The sequence below is a fragment of the Lactuca virosa genome, chromosome 1 (assembly GCF_052849685.1).
Source record: "Lactuca virosa cultivar CGN04683 chromosome 1, Lactuca_virosa_CGN04683_v6, whole genome shotgun sequence".
NCBI classification, from domain to species: domain Eukaryota; kingdom Viridiplantae; phylum Streptophyta; class Magnoliopsida; order Asterales; family Asteraceae; genus Lactuca; species Lactuca virosa.
In genome coordinates, this window is record NC_136426.1 from 114,986,595 (window position 1) to 115,007,102 (window position 20,508).

General features: G+C 29.3%; 1 protein-coding gene across 1 annotated transcript; it reads left to right on the forward strand.

Moving 5' to 3' along the window:
* The first annotated feature begins 6,647 nt into the window (after nt 1–6,647).
* Nucleotides 6,648–11,772, forward strand: LIG1 (DNA ligase 1). The gene is made up of 16 exons (XM_079076229.1): nt 6,648–7,807; nt 7,905–8,021; nt 8,088–8,189; nt 8,276–8,392; nt 8,500–8,730; nt 8,822–8,916; nt 9,821–9,908; nt 10,005–10,136; nt 10,224–10,336; nt 10,417–10,518; nt 10,597–10,730; nt 10,837–10,910; nt 11,021–11,077; nt 11,174–11,251; nt 11,345–11,422; nt 11,523–11,772. Exons 1-16 carry the CDS (start codon nt 6,860–6,862, stop codon nt 11,589–11,591), a joined length of 2,535 nt encoding a protein of 844 aa, XP_078932355.1. The 5' UTR covers nt 6,648–6,859; the 3' UTR covers nt 11,592–11,772.
* Nucleotides 11,773–20,508: the final 8,736 nt, after the last annotated feature.

Here is a 20,508-nt window from a genome sequence, read left to right on the forward strand (position 1 = left end):
CATGTGTCTTTAAATACTTCCTACTAATTCGAATAGACAATTTTTTTGTGCATCTTTATTTGTGGATATACCACCACGATCACAACCAAGTACTATTTTAGATATGAAGTCATTAATTATTGTCTTTGATCATTTAGTGACAATATCGTAACATTGAGAATATGACACATTTTTGCACCAAAATCATCAAATCTCCATGAAATCTAAAGTTCTAACAATTGAGAGAAAAAAACTAATGTTAGAAAAATCAATAAATACATCAATTAATTACACAAATCTCTAAATATTATTAAAAGAGAATCTTTAATTCACCAATGAAGCAATCAGGGTCATTGATTGTGTTTTAATCATATGTTTTTCACCCTTAGATCAAATTGCTGACATCATCTTCCCCAAATAAAATTCAAACACAATTACATTTAATTATAGAATCTTTAAATTCAGTAATTATTTTATCAATTGAAACATATCATTCTATTTATATACATGATATCAGTTTCTCTAATTAATATTGTTCCTAATTTAACTCCCTTATTTATAGTTTTTTATTTCTAAATTCAAATCCGTTTATATTTTATTTTTTAATTATTATTATTTTTTTAAACTCATTAAACAAGCATATCAATAATTAAGTTAATAAACTATAAAATCTAATCTAATCTCATTAAATCAGCAAAATATTTAAGAGTCAAATTAAAGTCAATATTATCCATAATTTATCTCCCAGTATATCCCACATAAAATGAATCAATTTGAGATGATTGTTTGAATTTTAAAACTGATTAAATAAGAAAGTCAATTAATTTGAAGTTTTGAATTAATATAGATGATATCTTTCTTTTTTTCCAGATTAATAGTCGAAAATCTCCAAGATTATATCTTAGGATCCCAATTTTTTTAGAAGATAATGATTTCCTTATTCAAAAACACCCTATATATACGATTACACTGAAGTGGTTATTCTTATGATTTTGAATTGAGTCCTATGATTTACAGTGTTCTTCTTGAGCAATCTTCTTCTCCAATTCTTTTTTCCAAGCTCTTACTTTACTTTGTTCTCCTTATTCTTCTTCAATTTCTTGCATTTACTATGTTCTTATTATTTGTTATTATTGTGTTCTTGTTGAGAGGTCATGAAAAAAATTAATCAATCTACTGTAAGCATATTAGTTTCATTCATTGAGTTACAGAAAAGATTAACCGTGTCTATACTGAAAAGTGCCAAAAAGATCTTAATATCTTATTGGTCCATGATCTTTAAATGTTCTTTGTTTTTTATTCGTTTTTGTGTATTTGATTTGTTTCTTCAAGAAACTCAGTTTTCTATAAGTTTTGATAACAAATTTGTTGAATTAAGCATACTTTTATGATTATAAATCTGTCCATTTTCTATTGTTAAATCAAGTGTAAATGAATTTGAACAATCGTGAAATTTCATATTCTATAATGTAATTTATGCACTAATTAATCAAACAATAGTACATATCCAAGTGGTCGGGCTACCTCCAAGACAATAAGGAAACATGTAAATTATATGCAATTTCACAATATTGTAATTTTTGACCGGATTTAAATGAATCCTTACTTATTTCACTTGATTTAGATTCTTGATTACTCATATAAGGTTGTAATAAAATAAAATTGTGATAAATTGAAAAAATTGTTCAGCAAAACCTTAACATTTTGAAATTTGTTGGAAATTTGGTTATATGCCAAGTTAGGCTTCTTTTTGTGTTGTCATATTTGTTGATTTGGCTATGTAGGGTTCATTTGAAGTTCTATTTCTCTACAATAATGTTAATGTTCACATCCAAGAGGAAATTATCACAGCTGGTAAGCATTCTAAATGATTTTTTCACTTACATAATCAAAACTGTTTTTTTAAGTGGTGCGTTCTCATGGATGTCACACCGGTTGTCACTATATAGACCTTCTAGCGGTCTATAGAAGAATCCTAGCGGCTTTATGAAGAATTTTGCTGCGTTTTCAATGAAGTATCACTCTGTCAACATTCTTCTCTATAGTTCTTTCTCTTATTTTCGATATAGATGTGTGTCACAACAATAAGACAGAAAGAGGTGTTAGTGACCATTAAAGATGAAAAGGTAATATATAATTCAAGAATAATATATAAAGTGTAAATTGTAGATTTATGATATTTATTTCAGTGAAAAATATGTTGTTTAGTTACATATCTGTTTTTTTTTATATAATTTGATTTTGACAAGTTTGATCTAAATTTATAACTGAAGCAGGTAGGAAAGATATGTGCTAACGATTTTGAATTTGTATTGCCCTATAGAAACCAATTGTAGCCTCACAAACCATTCCTTCATATCTTAGTAGGTCTTAACATTTCTCAAAATTCAGGTACAAGAAGTCATGGATGCACTTTTTGAATCAATCCTCTAAACCGAATTTCATTTGTTAGTTGGATGTAGTGACCAAAATGCAAGATTTGTGAAAGTTCGTTATTATTTATTAGTGTTAACCTTTGGCAAATTATGAAACTAATATTATATTTTTGTTCATAGCATGTTTTTTTTTGTAATAATTTATTTGATCGGAAGATATGTATATGTGATTGGGTGTAGCCTGAAAAATCATATTTTAATTTTTATAAGGAAAAAATACTTTGAAATCGACCAAATTACAATGTCTGAATTTGATGTTTATGGTTATGACAATGCACTTTATTTGTAATGTTTATCGAATTTCTTTACAGAATTTAATGTTGTTGGTACATGTAACAACTTATTGTTGCTTTTGGTTTTACAGGGCCAATATGAAAAGGGCCATATGAGCCTCCATGGGGGTTGGTACACGGAACAAAGTCAATTCATAAAGCTACCACACAACATGTTTTAATCAAAAGTCGCATTATGTTGTGATAAAACAAAGATCACGTAGATCATTTATGTTAAAAATTACAGTATTAAAAAACCAAATTGCTCTAAAATAAATATTAAATATTTTTATCTAATAAGTTTTGTTCAAAAACTCTAAAAATGAATCTAACAAACATTTTTTTATTAAAATTCAACCTAAGACAAAGCCGCCTATTTATGTGATATGTATTTAATTTATGCTGCCCGCGTTTAACGCGGGTCATAATCTAGTATGTAAATAATAAGATTAGACATATACTTCGTCGGTTGAAAATTCTGAAATATTTGTCATTTTTTTATGCAAATCTGAATTAGAACAAAAATAAATTAAAAAGGTTGATTAATAACCTAAATTTATTTATATAAAAAAAAAACTGATTAAAAGTTTATAGTTTTTAAAGCCTAAATTTTTTTTAAAATATTTTATAAGCCCAATCCAATCAATTTTCTCCGCATAAAAAGAAAATACTTTAGCTTTTTAGGAGAGTACACACAAACTCACAACTTCTATCTCTTTTTTTCTCAGACGGATGTTACATCCACCACCACCATCAGATGACCATTGCCACCACCGAATCACCACCACACCACACCACACCACTATCGTCCTATTCTTAACCTCATAGTCATATTTACTTCTACATATATCAAAATATATAAATAGTACTATTTATTTAAATGGAAAATCAATTTCATAAATACATTTGAACAAAATAAAATAAACATAATCAAAATCATGTAATATTGACTTTGAATAGAATATTGCTTTAAAATTTATAAATATTAGAGATAATGATTTATATAGGTAACCAACTATAAATTTTATACATATTTAATCACTAAATTTACTTTTGTGATTGAAATACCGTTAAACTTTTTGGAATTGTTCATAAAAAATACTAATATGACCTGATATAGCAGTTTTTTGCCAGTTTCATGCATCTTTTCCTTTTGAATATTACTTTTCCAAGCTGATCATGGATTTTCTGGTCACATTCACTTGCCAAGCATGAATTTTCCAGCGATATGTGTGTTGTTGAAAATGGATTTGTGTATTCGTTTTTTAAATCCATAATCATGTTCTCAATTCTTCCTATTTATTCTCCTTTTCAAATGCAATAACTCAAGAACATACATTATTCTTTCTTATCTTTTCAAACCAAGAACCCAAAAACATGTTGTTTTTCTTTCTTTCTTTTGTTTTCTAGACCCCAAAATTTATCACAGTTGATCATTTATGATTATATACACAAGCATCAAGGACACATAATGTTCATCATCTTCATTAGATCTAATTTCTTGTATGTTTCTGGAAGCTCGTATTTCTTGCATGTGTTCTCCGGGGTTTATGAAATTAAGCTTAAGATCGAGTACCATTTACATATCTCGATTTATTGACACCTGGAACTCGAAATTCTCGAACCCTAAAAGTCGAATAATGTTTAAAAGGGTTTGTTCATGTTTACAGTTCTTGGTTTCCAGACTTAAAATCAAGTACCCTTTACATATTTAGGTTCAAATGAATTTGTTCATATTCACATAACTTGATTTTTCAATTTTTTGACATTAAATTTTCAAGTTTTTCAGGTTCATCTCGATTATTCTATAGTTATAACTGATATGAAATTCATAAGATATGAAGTTCATCTTAAATTTCCTTTTTTTGAGTTCATGAAAACATGCACAAACACACATGCTTTTAGAAAACAAATTTTGTGTACTCTTAAAAAAATTGGTATTGATACCCAAATGTTTGAGTTCGATTTTGACAAAACACCGAAGAACTCAAAATCTGTTAGAGAAGATGAACGGAAAATTCATGTTTAACCGGAAAAAGATGCAGAAAACAGACAAGGCAAAACGAAACATTTTGTCAAAGGGAAAACTGCAATAAAGTCCCTACATATTGTTCTCATAATCGATTTAGTCCCTATATATTTTTTTTATTCAATTAAGTCCCAAATACCGGTAATCGTATTTAATTTAACTCTTTGACCCGGTCAACAGGTCATCCAATTTTCAAAAATTACATTTTTGGCCCAGATTTCAAAATTTATTACAAATTTGGTCCAAAATTTACACTTTTGGCCCAGATTTTAAATTTTGTTATAAATTTGGTCCAAACCTTACCCTTTTTGCCTAAATTTTAGAATTTTATTATGAATTCATCCTAACTTTAGTTTTTCTTACAACTTTTTTTCTCAAAAAATTGTTTCTAATATGTTTTTTCCTTATAAAATCATATTTATACAAAAAAAACATATTTTCACATAAAAATCTTATATTTTCTATATAAAAACTTTTTTTTAAAAGTTTTTTGTATATGAAATATCTAGTTATAAAAATATGTATTTATTAAGTATATAAATATATACAAATCCGTTTTTATAAAAAAATGTATATAAAAACGTATTTTACAAAAAAATGTATACATACACCTATCACATTTATATATATGCACACAAATAGGTGTGTATCTATATATTTTTTTATAAAATCGTGTTTGTTTATATTTTTTTTATAAAAACGTGTTTGAATAAATTTTTATATAATATGTGTTTGTATATATTTTATAAAATCGTGTTTGTATACATTTTATAAAAACGTGTTTGAATAATTTTTTATATAATACGTGTTTGTATATATTTTATAAAATCGTGTTTGTATACATTTTATAAAATATATACAAACACGTATTATATAAAAAAATTATTCAAACACGTTTTTATAAAAAAATGTAAACAAACACGATTTTATAAAAAAAATATAGATAAAATAGGTGTTTGTATACATTTTTTTTTGTAAAATACGATTTTGCTCACATTTTTTTTATAAAAACGGATTTGTATATATTTATATACTTAATAAATATCTATTTTTATAACTAGATATTTCATATACAAAAAAGTGTTCATACCATTTGCATTTGATACGTTTGGTTTCCTCGCACCGGATGCGGTAAAGCTTTTTCAAAGAGTACAACGAATCATGCATAGTAATGTTATATCCCCTAGATTTTCGGATGTAGTCTTTAAAAGAATTAACTTTACCATTCAAAAAGGCTTAGCGGCACAGCTTGTTGCCCGTTTGCCATCTCACTCATTGTACGATGACAATTAAAATTTTATGGAAGCCATTTATTAATATAGAAAATATAAGATTTTTATGTGAAAATACGTTTTTTTTTGTATAAATATGATTTTATAAAGAAAAAACATATTAGATACAATTCTTTGAGAAAAAAAGTTGTAAAAAAAACTAAATTTAAGATGAATTCATAATAAAATTCTAAAATTTGGGCAAAAAGGGTAAGTTTGGACCAAATTTGGAACAAAATTTAAAATCTGGGCCAAAAGTGTAAAATTTGGACCAAATTTGCAATAAATTTTGAAATCTGGGCCAAAAATATAATTTTTGAAAGTTGGATGACCTGTTGACCGGGTCAAAGGGTTAAATTGAATACGACTACCGGTATTTGAGACTTAATTGAATAAAATTAAAATATAAAGACTAAATCGATTATAAGGTCAATATATTGGACTGTATTACAGTTTTCCCTTTGTCAAACGGTAGAAGCTAGAAGTTTTCAAACGCTCATATATGCTCCGTACCGAACACGCCCTATATCTATTGTATTAATAATTTTTAAACAATTTTTATAAGCTCAACAAGATATCAAAATAACAAAAATAATTTTAATAATTAAATTATACAAAACATAAACTCATTTATCCAAATCATTATCTACCAGCAACATATATGAAAACATGTTTAATCGGGGGAAAAAGAAAAAACAAAACGAACCGCTGGAGATTGCAAATCTCCGGCGACACCGATAATCACAAAACGATACCCTTTTTTTCCCGCCAAGTCTGCAGCTTTCGCCCAACGCTTTCTCATTCCCCTCTCAAAAACACTGAAATAAACCCCCACCGGCCGCCGCCACAACCACCACGAGGTACAGCTGGTTGATGTTATCGCTCCGGTCGTGCTGTTATAGTGTGACTCACACCAACACCATAACCACTGCATTCTCTCGCCCTATTAGAAATTCTCTTGTTAATTTTTCGTACTCATCGTCCCTAACATTTCCTCTCTTCTTTCTCACGAACAAAATGTCATCATCTCGTCCCTCCGCCTTCGATGCACTCATGTCCAATGCTCGTGCGGCTGCCGCGAAGAAGAAAACCACGGAATCTTCCGCTTCCCCTAAGAAACGCAAAACCCTAGATTCAAAACCCCCAATTAGTTCGACTCCAATTAGCGAAGCTAAAGTTGCAGAAGAGTCACCAAAGCCAGAGAAACCACTGGATACGAACGCAAAGAAGAAAACCCAGGTGTCTTCCTCGTCCCCCAAGAAACGCAAAACCCTAGATTCAAAACCCCCAATTAATTCGACCCCAGTCACCGAAGCTAAAGTTGCAGCAGTCTCGCCAAAACCCGAGAAAACATCGGACACGAATCAAAGTAAAGACGAAACTGTCTCAAATGGGATTATAGAAGCTAAGCCAAACCTTGATGTTGCTCCATCAAAGGAAGAAAAGGCATCTAAAAAACCACGGGCGATTGATGTTGATGAGAGTATGATTCAATTGAAGAAGAAACCGGCAAACTTCAAACCCGAAAAGGCTGCGTTCTGGGGCGAAGGAGAAAGGGTGCCGTTCCTATTTCTCTGTCGGGTTTTTGACGCAATCTCCAAAGAATCTGGTCGGATTCTGATTACAGAAATCGTCTGTAACATGCTGAGAACTGTAATCAAGACAACACCTGACGATTTAGTTGCGGTCGTATACCTCTTGGCCAATAGAATCGCCCCAGCTCACGAAGGATTAGAGCTTGGAATCGGTGATGCTTCCATCATCAAAGCACTCGCTGAAGCTTGTGGTGCAAAAGAAGCACACATCAAAAAGCAATACAAGGCATGTTTCCATCTTCTCTAACTCAAGTCTCTTTCAAATTCGAAATAAAACGTCATGTTCATAAAAAAAGCTAAAATTTTATATCTTTCGATGACAGGAACTGGGAGACTTGGGCCTTGTTGCCAAAGCAAGCCGCTCTTCCCAACCTCTGATGCGTAAACCTCAACCTTTGACAGTTTCTAAAGTTTTTGATACATTCAGGGTTATTGCCAAGGTAAAAAACTATTAAATCTGTTTAATTTCATTCTGAACATCTATTAATCTGCTTAAATGTTGATAGGAATCTGGGAAGGATAGTCAAGATAAGAAGAAGAATCATATCAAGGGACTTCTTGTTGCAGCAACTGACTGTGAACCTCAATATTTGATACGTTTACTTCAGGTTAGTATATGTTCATCTTAAAAGATGATTGAGTTGGACTTTTTGCTTCATTTTTGTTCTAATTACTTTGGTTTTTGTTTTTGAAGACAAAATTGCGAATTGGTTTAGCTGAACAAACACTGTTGACTGCATTGGGCTATGCTATTGTGTATACTGAAAATGGTGAATCACCTTCAAAGCACTCAGATTCACCCTTAGAAGAGGTCAGTTTATATTCATTACAACAGAAAAAAGTTTCTTTAATGCTTAACACTTTGCATATACAATGAAGTATCAGAATCTTTAATAGTTTGTTCTATAATGTCCTCAGGCTGCAAAGATTGTGAAACAAGTGTACTCTGTAATTCCTGTATATGACAAAATTGTCCCTGCTCTTCTCTCTGATACTGTATGGAATCTACCAAAAACATGTTGCTTTTCACCTGGTGTTCCAGTGGGACCCATGCTTGCTAAACCTACTAAAGGAGTATCTGAAATTTTGGATAAATTTCAAGACATGGAATTCACTTGTGAATACAAATATGATGGAGAACGGGCCCAGGTGACATCATCAACTTTATAAACTTTTTAAAAAAAATACACACCTAAAACATTATTATTTATTAGCAGTTCACAAATTTCACATTCAACAGATACATTATTTGGAGGATGGCACAGTTCAAATATATAGCAGAAATGCTGAAAGAAATACTGAAAAGTTCCCTGATGTTGTGGTTGCTGCTTCAAGGTATTTTATTTTGTAAAGTAAATTTACATTTTTGGTCCCTGAGTATAACTCATTCTTTTCAATTTAGGTCCCAAAAATTTTCTCTTGCAGTTTGGTGCTTATATGAGGTTTTTGTTATGTCTTTGGTATCTGTGCTAAGTAGATGACTATTATTGGGACCAAAATTGCTAAAGTCAGCTATACTCAGGGACCTTATTAGTCATTTTACTTGGAACAGGGACCAAAAATGTTACAACTTACTAAAACCTTAAATAAGGACCAAATTTGCAAGATTTTTTTTGGGACAAACATAGTCATTTTACTGAAACAGGGACCAAAAACATTACAAAAACCTTTAAAAAGGACCAAATTTGCACAAAGGATAAAAAAATAGTCATTTTACTTGAAAAAGGACAAAAAACATTATAAAAACCTCAAATAAGTACCAAATTTGCAAGAAAATTTTTTTGGGACCAAAAATAGTCATTTTATTTGAAACAGAGACTAAATACGTTACCAAAACCTCAAATAAGGACCAAATTTGCAAAATTTGTTTTAGGACCTAACATAGTCATTTTACTTGAAACAGGGTCCAAAAACGTTACAAAAACCTTAAAAAAGGATCAAATTTGCAAAAAGTATAAAAAAATAGTCATTTTACTTTAAAAAGGACCAAAAAACATTCCAAAAACCTCAAACAAGGACCAAATTTGCAAGAAAAATCTTTTTTGGACCAAAAGTAGTCATTCCAAAAGCGTTACAACATCCTCAAATAAGGACCAAATTTGTAAGAAAAAAATTCTTGTTGGGTCCAAAATTCCAAATTCAGCAACACTCATGGATAAAGAAAATACAATTTTACTCTGTTTTATATATTACAATTCATAAAAAAAAAACAAATCTAACATTTTTAAATTTTTTACAGAGTTAAAAAACCAAGTGTGACATCATTTGTTTTGGACTGTGAAATCGTTGCATATGATCGCAAGAAACAAAAAATTCTCCCATTCCAGGTCACTTTTATACCATCATCATCATCATATACTTTATATAAATAAATTTATTTATTTTTATTGTTTTTTTTTTTTTTTTTTTTTTTTTTTTTATAGATTTTAAGCACACGTGCTCGAAAAAACGTTGTAATGAGTGACATCAAAGTGGATGTATGCATTTACGCATTTGATTTGTTGTATTTGAATGGACAACAACTTTTACAAGAACAACTTAGTATTCGTAGAGAGGTCAGATTAATCTAATACTCTCTTTCTCTCTCTACTTTTTCTATTTTTCATTTATATTTTTATTAAATTTGAATTTTCTTTTTTCAGCGTCTATATGAATCTTTCAATGAAGAACCTGGATTTTTCCAGCTTGCAACCGCCATAACTTCAAATGATCTGGAAAAAATTCAAACCTTTTTAGATGCTGCTGTCAATGGCAGGTACTAAATAAATAAATAAATCAATAAATAATTATATAATTAATTCATGGGTATTTTTTTTTATTTTTTTATTTTTGTAGTTGTGAGGGATTGATTATCAAAACGTTAAATAAAGATGCGACATACGAGCCTGCAAAACGATCAAATAACTGGCTCAAGTTAAAGAAAGACTATATGGACAGGTATTTTGATAAATAAATTTAATATATATATATTTTTATATATATAAATAAATAATTAAATATAATATTTTTGTGTAGTATTGGTGACTCATTGGATTTAGTGCCAATTGCTGCGTTTCATGGGAGAGGAAAACGTGTAGGTGTATATGGTGCTTTTCTTCTTGCTTGTTATGACAACAATAAGGATGAATATCAAACCATTTGCAAAATCGGTAATTAAAAAAAAAGATCCATTTAAATTTTTTTTTTTTTTTTTGACATTCTTGAATCTTGATGCTTATGAATGTACAAAAAATATTTATGTTTTTTTTTTTATAGGGACTGGTTTTTCAGAAGCCATGCTTGAAGAAAGGTCTACAAGTCTTCGTTCTAAAGTCATCCCAAAACCCAAGGTTTTAACTTTTTTTTTATATATTTTTTATATTTTTATAAAGAAATGAAACTACATTGCTATTTCTTGCATTTAGCCTGTTTATAATTTTCTTGTTGATTTGTTTGTCAGTCATACTACCGATATGCAGATTCTATAAATCCAGATGTGTGGTTTGAGGCAACTGAGGTAATAATAAATTAATAATCATTACTTTTTTATAAACTATCTCACATTTTTATATTTATTATTAAAAAATTGTTCCACAAACATTATGGTTTACAGGTTTGGGAGGTCAAAGCTGCAGATTTGACCATCAGTCCTGTTTATTGTGCTGCAATTGGTGCAGTTGACCCTAATAAGGTTTAATTTTATTTACATGAATTCATTGTATATTTTTTGCATGCATATTGATATTTTTTGTTTTTCTTATTGTTTTATTTTAAATAAAAAAAGGGTATTTCACTGAGATTCCCACGTTTACTTCGTGTTAGAGAAGACAAGGGTCCAGAGGATGCTTCATCTTCAGATATGGTGAGAAAGAGCAACCATTTATTTATTATTATTTTTTTGTTATCAAATAAATAATGAAAGTTTTTTTTTTTAATATTTGGTTTGTGTAATTATTTTTCAGGTTGCTGATATGTATAATGCTCAGAAACACACACAAGGTAACAATCAAGATGATAACGATGATGAGTGAAAGATGCTTACATGCAAGTTTTGTGTAATCTTTTAGTAGGTAGATCATAGATGGTGAATTATGACTATTAAATTATTGTGCAATTTGTGTAAATTCTAGAGAAAGTAAATCTGTTTGATTTATGGATTATATAATCCACTATGGAACTAAAGATTTTCATAAAGTTTCTACCATTTTTTTTTGTCTTTGGCGACACTTGGGTACGTTTTTTCTCCCCAATTTAGTTTCTATATTGGTAAATGGGTAATGTTGTCTGTCTGATTGGATGAAGTCATACAATGTTGTCTAGTAAATTTAGTTTTTTTTTCCTCGAATGAGACTAAATGGGCACTATATTTTTATATTCTAAAAAACAAAATTTTACAAGATTTATAGACATTTGTCAATTTTAACTTGAGAGGAGTTGAAAGGAAAAGGTTGTGGAAAGTTTTCTAGTTTTCAATTAATTTTCAAATTGGAAATGGAAAAGGAAATTTTGAAAATGTGTTTGGTTGATTTAGTTTTCAAAAAACTTTCAAGAAAATGAAAATTTTTTGTTTTGCAAATTATATGTAAATTAGAAAATTGATTTTTATAGTTTCCTAAAGTTTTCTAAGTTTATAAAATGGAAAGTAAAAGCTTCATCCGTATCAACCAAATATATATATATATATATATATATATATATATATATATATATATATATATATATATATTAATTTTTTATTGAAAATTGAAAATGAAAATTTAACTCTTTTTTCTGAAAATATTTTATGAAAAATTAAAATAATTTTCCACAAACAAACACACATTAGTGTCTTAACTTATTAAGTCGGGTTTTTGTTTATCCCATTAAGTATCTTGTGCATATAAAATGAAAAAGAATCATGTATGGTTGTTCACATTAAGTTCTATCAAATCAAAATCATGTATATGTAAAGTGATTGAATGAGTATGGATGTTGGATAGTGGGTTGTATAAATAAAAATCTTTATTATTATTATTATTATTATTATTATTATTTTAAAACTAAGCTTAATCTTGTGCATATAAAATGAAAAAGAATCATGTATGGTTGTTCACTTTAAGTTCTATCAAATCAAAATCATGTATATGTAAAGTGATTGAATGAGTATGGATGTTGGATAATGGGTTGTATAAATAAAAATCTTTATTATTATTATTATTATTATTATTATTATTATTATTATTATTTTAAAACTAAGCTTGTGTTTGGCGTTAGTTGAAAAACTAGCATTTAATTTATAAACTAATATAAACTATTTTTATGCTCTCACTAAATATTAAATTGCAATCAGATAAAAAAAAAAAATAAACTAGTTTACGAGCACCAGACGCAATCTAAGTAAATCGTCAGAATAAATAAATAAATAATTAATTAACCATTTTGTCTTTATACTTAAAAAAAGATAAATTGTTAGTGTCTTTACTTTAACCCATCAAGTCAAGTTCATTTTCTTTAATTCATTAAGTTATTATATACGAACAACATACAGTCATATATAAATGTTTATTAAATTCATTAATTAAAAAAACAAACTTTTTAATAATGCAAGTTTTGGGTTGGTTAGAGTTTGTCTCTAAAGCCTAACGTGGATTCATTATATAGAAGCAAATCTTGAAGTTGAATAGAAATTTGTCAAAGTAATCAACCTTTAGAATCTAAAAAAGGAACACAACATAACAACTAGTTTGAAATATGGGGAACACCTTTTCTTAAGTAGGTTGGTAGGTAGATGCTTTACCACCGTTAACAAAAAGTAAAAAACCAACATCATTCTAAAGTTACCAGAAATTTTATGTGTATTTTGTAATATTTTTTAATTTTATTTTATAAAAATATATAGTTTATTATATAGAATGTAATAATTCTGTCACAGATTATGGGTAAAATAGTGTCATGGGAAGTAAATGGAAGCAAAAGACTTTAAATTAGATCTTTGATTCTGATTTGTGGGCCCAATAATTCTCACCTTCCGGTGGTTGGCCCATAACAAATCTTGTCATTTCCCCCATTAGCATCCAAAGCTTAATTTAATTCATTGCTTAATGCCAATAGCAATCATTAATATTATATTAAACCAGGCATACATCATGCATAGTTATGAATAGATACACGTGGACGTGGATGTATATAGAACCTATGGCTATGGTATCGTGTGTTAAAAGAAAATATTAAAACATATCAAAGTATTATCATCTTTACGTTATTTTTTTGTAAATACATGCATATATGATATATGTCAACCAATTATTGGAAACATTTTATTATGAGATTTCAATGAAAATACTTGTGTACTTGCATAACACATGTTTTTGTATGTAATGAATAATTTGATGTGCCAAAGAACTTGTACTTTTAAGTCTTAAATTATGACATTTCTAGTGATGAAGTTGTCAATTATAGTTTGAGTTGCTATTTTAACGTTTTGTATTAATATGTGGAATAGAGTAACAATTTTTATATATTATTTCAAAAGAAATTATATCAAAATACGTGATAAAGAAGTTTGTGATGTAGACATTTATATGTAATTTATTTTTTCTTTGAGTTAAATTTTAAATAAAAAAATTGGAAAATATAACATTAGTTTTAGTGTTGCAAAAATTAGTTTAGATGGGCGGTTAATCAGTGCCTATGTCACTTCTCTCATCTATAAATAGTGGTAATAGGTCGTATTAGGTGAGCTAGGTCAAAATTGGTTATTAATCGGTTTAGGTGGTTAAAATTAGTAAAAAAAGTTCAAAATTATCAAAATATCACCATAATACACAAAAACTAGAAAAAAAAATCAAAAGAAAAAAAAAAGAAAATACGTGAATAGTAAACAAAATGCCTTAATTTCAGCTTCACATCTATTTGTCTCTCAACAAGTTGACGTCTATTTTTCTCTGTCTTTCAACATGCCGACGTCAACCTTCATGCTGATGTCGATCATCATGCTAACACTAATCAAGGGTTCTCTACCCTCTCTTCCCTCTTGCACCTATCTTTCTATCTCTATGACTTATCCTCTTGGCTCTTGTAGTCTCACACTCTCTTCTATCTATTTCTCCCCCATCTATACTTGAAGTAATGTATATACGTGATTTATGAATCAACCTTTTTGCTAGGTGTCTTTCTATCTTTGATTTCTTGCACCCCTCTTTCAATTTATGATCCTTAATCTCCAATAAGGTTATTCTTGTGAAACTTTGAAATGAATCAAAACGTGCATAAAATATGAAGTTGGTGTTTGACCTACCCTATTATGATAATCTCTTATTCATGTGTATATGTTTAAAATAAATCAATTTTTGCAATTTGCTTTAACTTTTACCTATTTGTACAATCTTTGATGTATATCTCACCGATTAATCTCTAACTAATTCTCATTTAAACCGATTAATCTCTTGACTTTAATCGAGTTACTAACCAACTAACTATTTCTATATTGATATAAAGATCCATGTAAAGAAACATGTACCAAATCATTAAATTGAATAAGAGCTTGGTTATATTATACTCAAAAGGTGCGTGGTCTCATTCATCGTGACCCGTGTTATTGGAATATTGGGTGTGAACAAAATATATATGCTTTGATGATTTTGTCTTTTGAGTCCTTTTTAGGATCAGTTAATTTTAAAAAGAAACCTAACCAATATTGGGATGTTTGTCGGCATTGTTTTTTTTTTCTTTGACCAATGTTACTTGCTCTTTTTTTTGTAATTTCAATTAACTGATTGAAGTCATATATCATCATATAATAATTTTAGTTATATTAAGTGGTTATTGTGGGTGAGTGGGGGTTGAAATTGAAAAAGAATCCGACATTGCGAAAAATACCGTGAATATATATATATATATATATTTTTTTTATTTGCAATGTGTTTGAAATTATGTCATTTTTAGATGGCCAATATGGATTCTAAGGCTAGAGGAAATTATGTCATTTTTGTCAGAATGCTTTTGCTGCCAAGTAGGCGTTACGTCTAGGGATGTTATTCTGATCGGATCAGGAGCGAACCGTCCCAAACCCGAATAAACCGAATAAGACTATTTAGAGGAATCGAAAACCGGACCGATTAAACCAATACTGGTCCGGTTTGGTTTGGGTATTAATTGGTCCGGTTCGGTTATTATCCGAATAAATCGAATAACCCGAATAATGTGGATAACATTTATCATAATCAAAGGAAGTCAAATTATTTAATTCAAATGTGGATTAATAGCTCTACAAATATTGAAATCTTCTTCTACGGGGGACAAAACATCTCAAACATATGTATGATCTATTATAATAAAGTAAATGTTAGTTTAAAAAAACAACTTTAATACCCCTGTTTAGGAGCATGTATCTCATAGAATATACAACAATAAAAAAATACATGTAAACTATGTAAACAATAGTTTAAATTGTTAACTACAAGCTAGAAAAAAATCAGGAAAATCAGACAAATAACGAAAACGCTACGACAGTTCGAAGTTGCCCTAAAAGTTATGACTTTTCAATTTTTGGTTCGGTCCTTTAAGCCCGATTAAGACGTTATTCGGGTAACCCGGACCGAATAACCCGAGAACCGAGTAAGCCTAAAATACATACCCGAGAACCAATCCAAATAACTTATCCGATCCTAATTTGGTTCGATTAGATTCGAGTTTCGGTTCGGGTTTTTGGTCCAAACATTGATCCCTAGTTACGTCATATTTGTCACACCTTTTCAAAATGTTGTCATTTAAGATGAATGATTTGCCACCAAATTTTTTTATATTAAAAACTAAAATTGATTTATATAAAAACTAATTAATGTAAACAAATTTATTTATATAAAAAATAAATTTTCATTAAAATAAAATTAAAAAGAAAGACAAGTACACTTTATATTAAATAAACGACAACAAATTTGAAATTGAATAAAACACAAGACAGTTGAAATTAAAACATACGATCCATAAAAACATGAAAATAACACAACTTCATTCAAAATTTACCGCAATTTTGCACATCTCCTCACAATTTGCCAAAACTTTTTATACGGGAAATGTTTGTTATTTTCTCCACGGAAAATTGAAGAACACTGTTTAATACTATTCCATCATTTTTACCATTTGTGGAGACATATCTCACTCTATTAAACAAAGCGTGAAATTGTACTACCAATTTGTTTATGTTTCTCTATTTGGTGAAGAGTTTCGGTCTTCGGTGGCGACTTTGACCTATCTCGTTGTTGAATCATTCGGTGATTCTGTTCCAAAAAGAAGACCCAGTTACGTAGTAGTTGCTATTTGGGTCCTTATTTACATTGACCCATGTACGAATGAAAACTACCTCTTTTGTCGCGGTCCATAGACAAACCATTTTGAGAGATGAATTTGAAAAAGAATTACCATTATTGAATGTTTGGGAGAGATGAATCAAGAAGATTTGAATGCGGTGGAAAATAAAACCTTTGTTGGTATTTATATTAGTGATGAGAGGTTTAAAATTTGAAATTAAAAAAAAATCATTTTTTGAAAAGTGCGGTATTTCTTGGAAAATAGCAAAAAAAAAAAAGAAAAGAAAAGAAAAAAAAAACAAATTTTGTTCTCTCTTATCAGTTAGCCGTTGCCGGGTAAACCTTCCTAACTCAGCATGCCGAGTCGGTACACGCGCAGTGTGCGCCGAATCCAGCTCAACTACTTCCGAGCTAATGCCAAACGACTTCATATTGCCTAATGACTATAATATGTTATATCGCAGTTTTATAAAATAATAGGAATTTTAACGTCAACGATTATATTCGGTTTATCTCGGTCAGATGCAGGTTTTTATCCAAGAAAAATAACCAATTTCAAAATTTTCACATATTCGGGGTTATGTTCGGTAAGGATATTAAAAGTACATGTATCACATATTTTACCCTTTTTTCGGTTTCGAGAAAGTCGCAGTTTTTATACCTTTTAGTTGACACTATTTTAATTTCAAGTTTACCAAGACTTGCAATGCTAATGTTGGCCCACATTTATAACAAAAGAAAAATTAGTTTTCTCGATTATAGTTTAATATTTATATACTATATTAATACCCATGGTCATTATTATATATATATTATGGAAATTGTTTCTTATGAATATGAACTTCCACAATTTTTGTCTATTGTAGTCCTTGGACTTTATGTTGTTTTTTTGGCAGAATTGGTCCCTGTACTTTGGCAACTTTGGTCCTATTTTTTAGCCATTTTGACACTTTTGGTCATTGTAATCGATATTTTTACATTTTTTAGGAACCTTTTAAATATATATATATATTATGGAAATTGTTTCTTATGAACAGTGAACTTCCACAATTTTTTGTCTATTTTAGTCCCTGGACTTTATGTTGTTTTTTTGGCAGAATTGGTCCCTGTACTTTCGCAACTTTGGTCCTCATTTTTTAGCCATTTTGACACTTTTGGTCCTTCTAATCGATATTTTTACATTTTTAGGAACCTTTTAATATTTAAAGTTTGGCCACAAAACTTTAACGGTTTGACAACTTTGATCCCTTTTCTATTTAGGAACCTTTTAATATTTAAAGTTTGGCCACAAAACTTTAACGGTTTGACAACTTTAACGGGTTGACAACTTTGGTCCTCATTTTTTAGCCATTTTGACACTTTTGGTCATTGTAATCGATATTTTTACATTTTTTAGGATCCTTTTAATATTTAAAGTTTGGCCACAAAACTTTAGCGGTTTGACAACTTTGATCCCTTTTCTATTTAGGAACCTTTTAATATTTAAAGTTTGGCCATAAAACTTTAACGGTTTGACAACTTTGGTCCTCATTTTTTAGCCATTTTGACACTTTTGGTCCTTATAATCGATACTTTTACATTTTTTAGGAACCTTTTAATATTTAAAGTTTGGCCACAAAACTTTAACGGTTTGACAACTTTGATCCCTTTTCTATTTAGGAACCTTTTAATATTTAAAGTTTGGCCACAAAACTTTAACGGTTCGACAACTTTGATCCCTTTTCTAAAAACTTGCTAATTCCTACCGCTTTAATTTTTTAGCCATTTTGACATTTCTGGTCCTTGCAGTCAAAACTTTTACATTTTTTCATAAAAACATGAACAAAACGGTCTGGGGCAAAGCCCGGGCTTGTCATCCTTGCACTTTCTACGTCTGTCATATTTATCGATTCGGAAACAACATTGAAAGCTTCTGGCCCCCGCGTAGCGGGGGTAACCTTTCTAGTTTGGAATAATGTATTTTGTATGTTTCAAGATTTTACAATAACATTTTGTATAGTTTGATAATTTTAGTCATTGACATGTTGTAATTAGAAATTGACAACATGTCTTTTAATATTTGTCACTTTAAGTCTCACTATATTGTATGTTTTAAGATTTTACGACAATATTTTTTATAGTTTGACAATTTTAGTCTATGGTCTGTTGTAATTAGAGATTGATCATATGTCTTTTAATATTTGCTACTTTAAGTCTCTTTTGATCATTTTCGCCTTTCTTTTGTCCTTTTTTTTTTCGTCTTACTACTTATTTTTCATTACAGATTGGTCATACGTGTTTTAATATTTCTCATTTTCAGTCCCTTTGACCATTTTGACTTTCCTTCTGTCCATTTTCCATCTATCGATTTGTGTTTTCCGTTTTGGGCTTCGTTTTGTCATCGTCATCCTTTATAAATAAAACAAGACACATTTCAGTAATATCGGGATCAATAAAGGTACAAGAACAGACACAAGGGTGACCTGTGGTACACCATGAGCTCACCCACTAGTTATATTCAACTATTAATTAATATGGTTATTATGTAAGTATATTTGTATATTAAAAACATTTAATTAAGTAAACTCTAAATTCCAAATAAATTAATAATATACCAATATTTAATTTCTTTTTAAACCATAGACACGAAGATTAATAAAAACAATAAATACATAAACATGTAATTTATAATATTTTTAAATAAAAATAGATTATTATTTTATACTTTAATAATCATTCATGAAATACACTATTTATTGTTATATAAATGTTATGTGTTATTGAATAACTTTAATTATAGATATTTGTTAAAAAAATATGAATGAGTTTTTAAATTTTCATTGGAAATCAAGATTATAAACGAATCGAATGAATAAGAACAAAAGCTTGTTCATGTCCGTTCGTTTAACCGAACAATGAACGAACACAGACACAAAAACACACAAATTTTCTTGTACATGTTTCTTCGTTAAGGCGCTAAACAAATATAACCACTAGTAAACAAATGAACAAAAACAATCATATACGAACTAACATAAATTAATATGAAGGAACATATATGTATGTATATGAATATAAATGAACCTAAACATCTAAATCTAGATCCATAAATAAATAAATGAACTTATATCCAACTGTAACACACAGGCTATGATTGTGTTTTCATTCCATAATAGTTGTTTTAAAGACCAAGAAAATATGGAAGGAGGAAAGTTGGAATCAAGGAGGAATTAATTTAAGAAGAAATGCGTGTAGGCTTTGAGTCCTATTTTAAGACATTAACTTATAGGGTTAGTCATTTCACTCAAAATCCATCCTCAGGAAGACTTTCTTGAAAATCCTAGCTTCCTCCCCCCCCCCCCCTTTATTGATATCTGTTTGCTTTTGGTGACTCTTTGAAGGAAGGAACAAGGAGTGTGATGCACCAAAAGCTAGATCCTAAGAGTAGAAGCTTCATTATCATCCCCTTGTGCTCTGTAAGTATTCGAGATCTCAACTTAATGTATCTTGCTTAGTAGATTTAGGACTGCGAGCATGTTTTGGTCCACCCTTTATGATATTTTTATGGAGTTTGGAAAACTCCAGGTCCAAAGTTTGTATTGGTTGGTCTTCTGGACCCTTTGTGGATAAAAGTAATGATTGTTATTTTTCCATTTGAGTCATGCATCAAGCTTTGTGACAT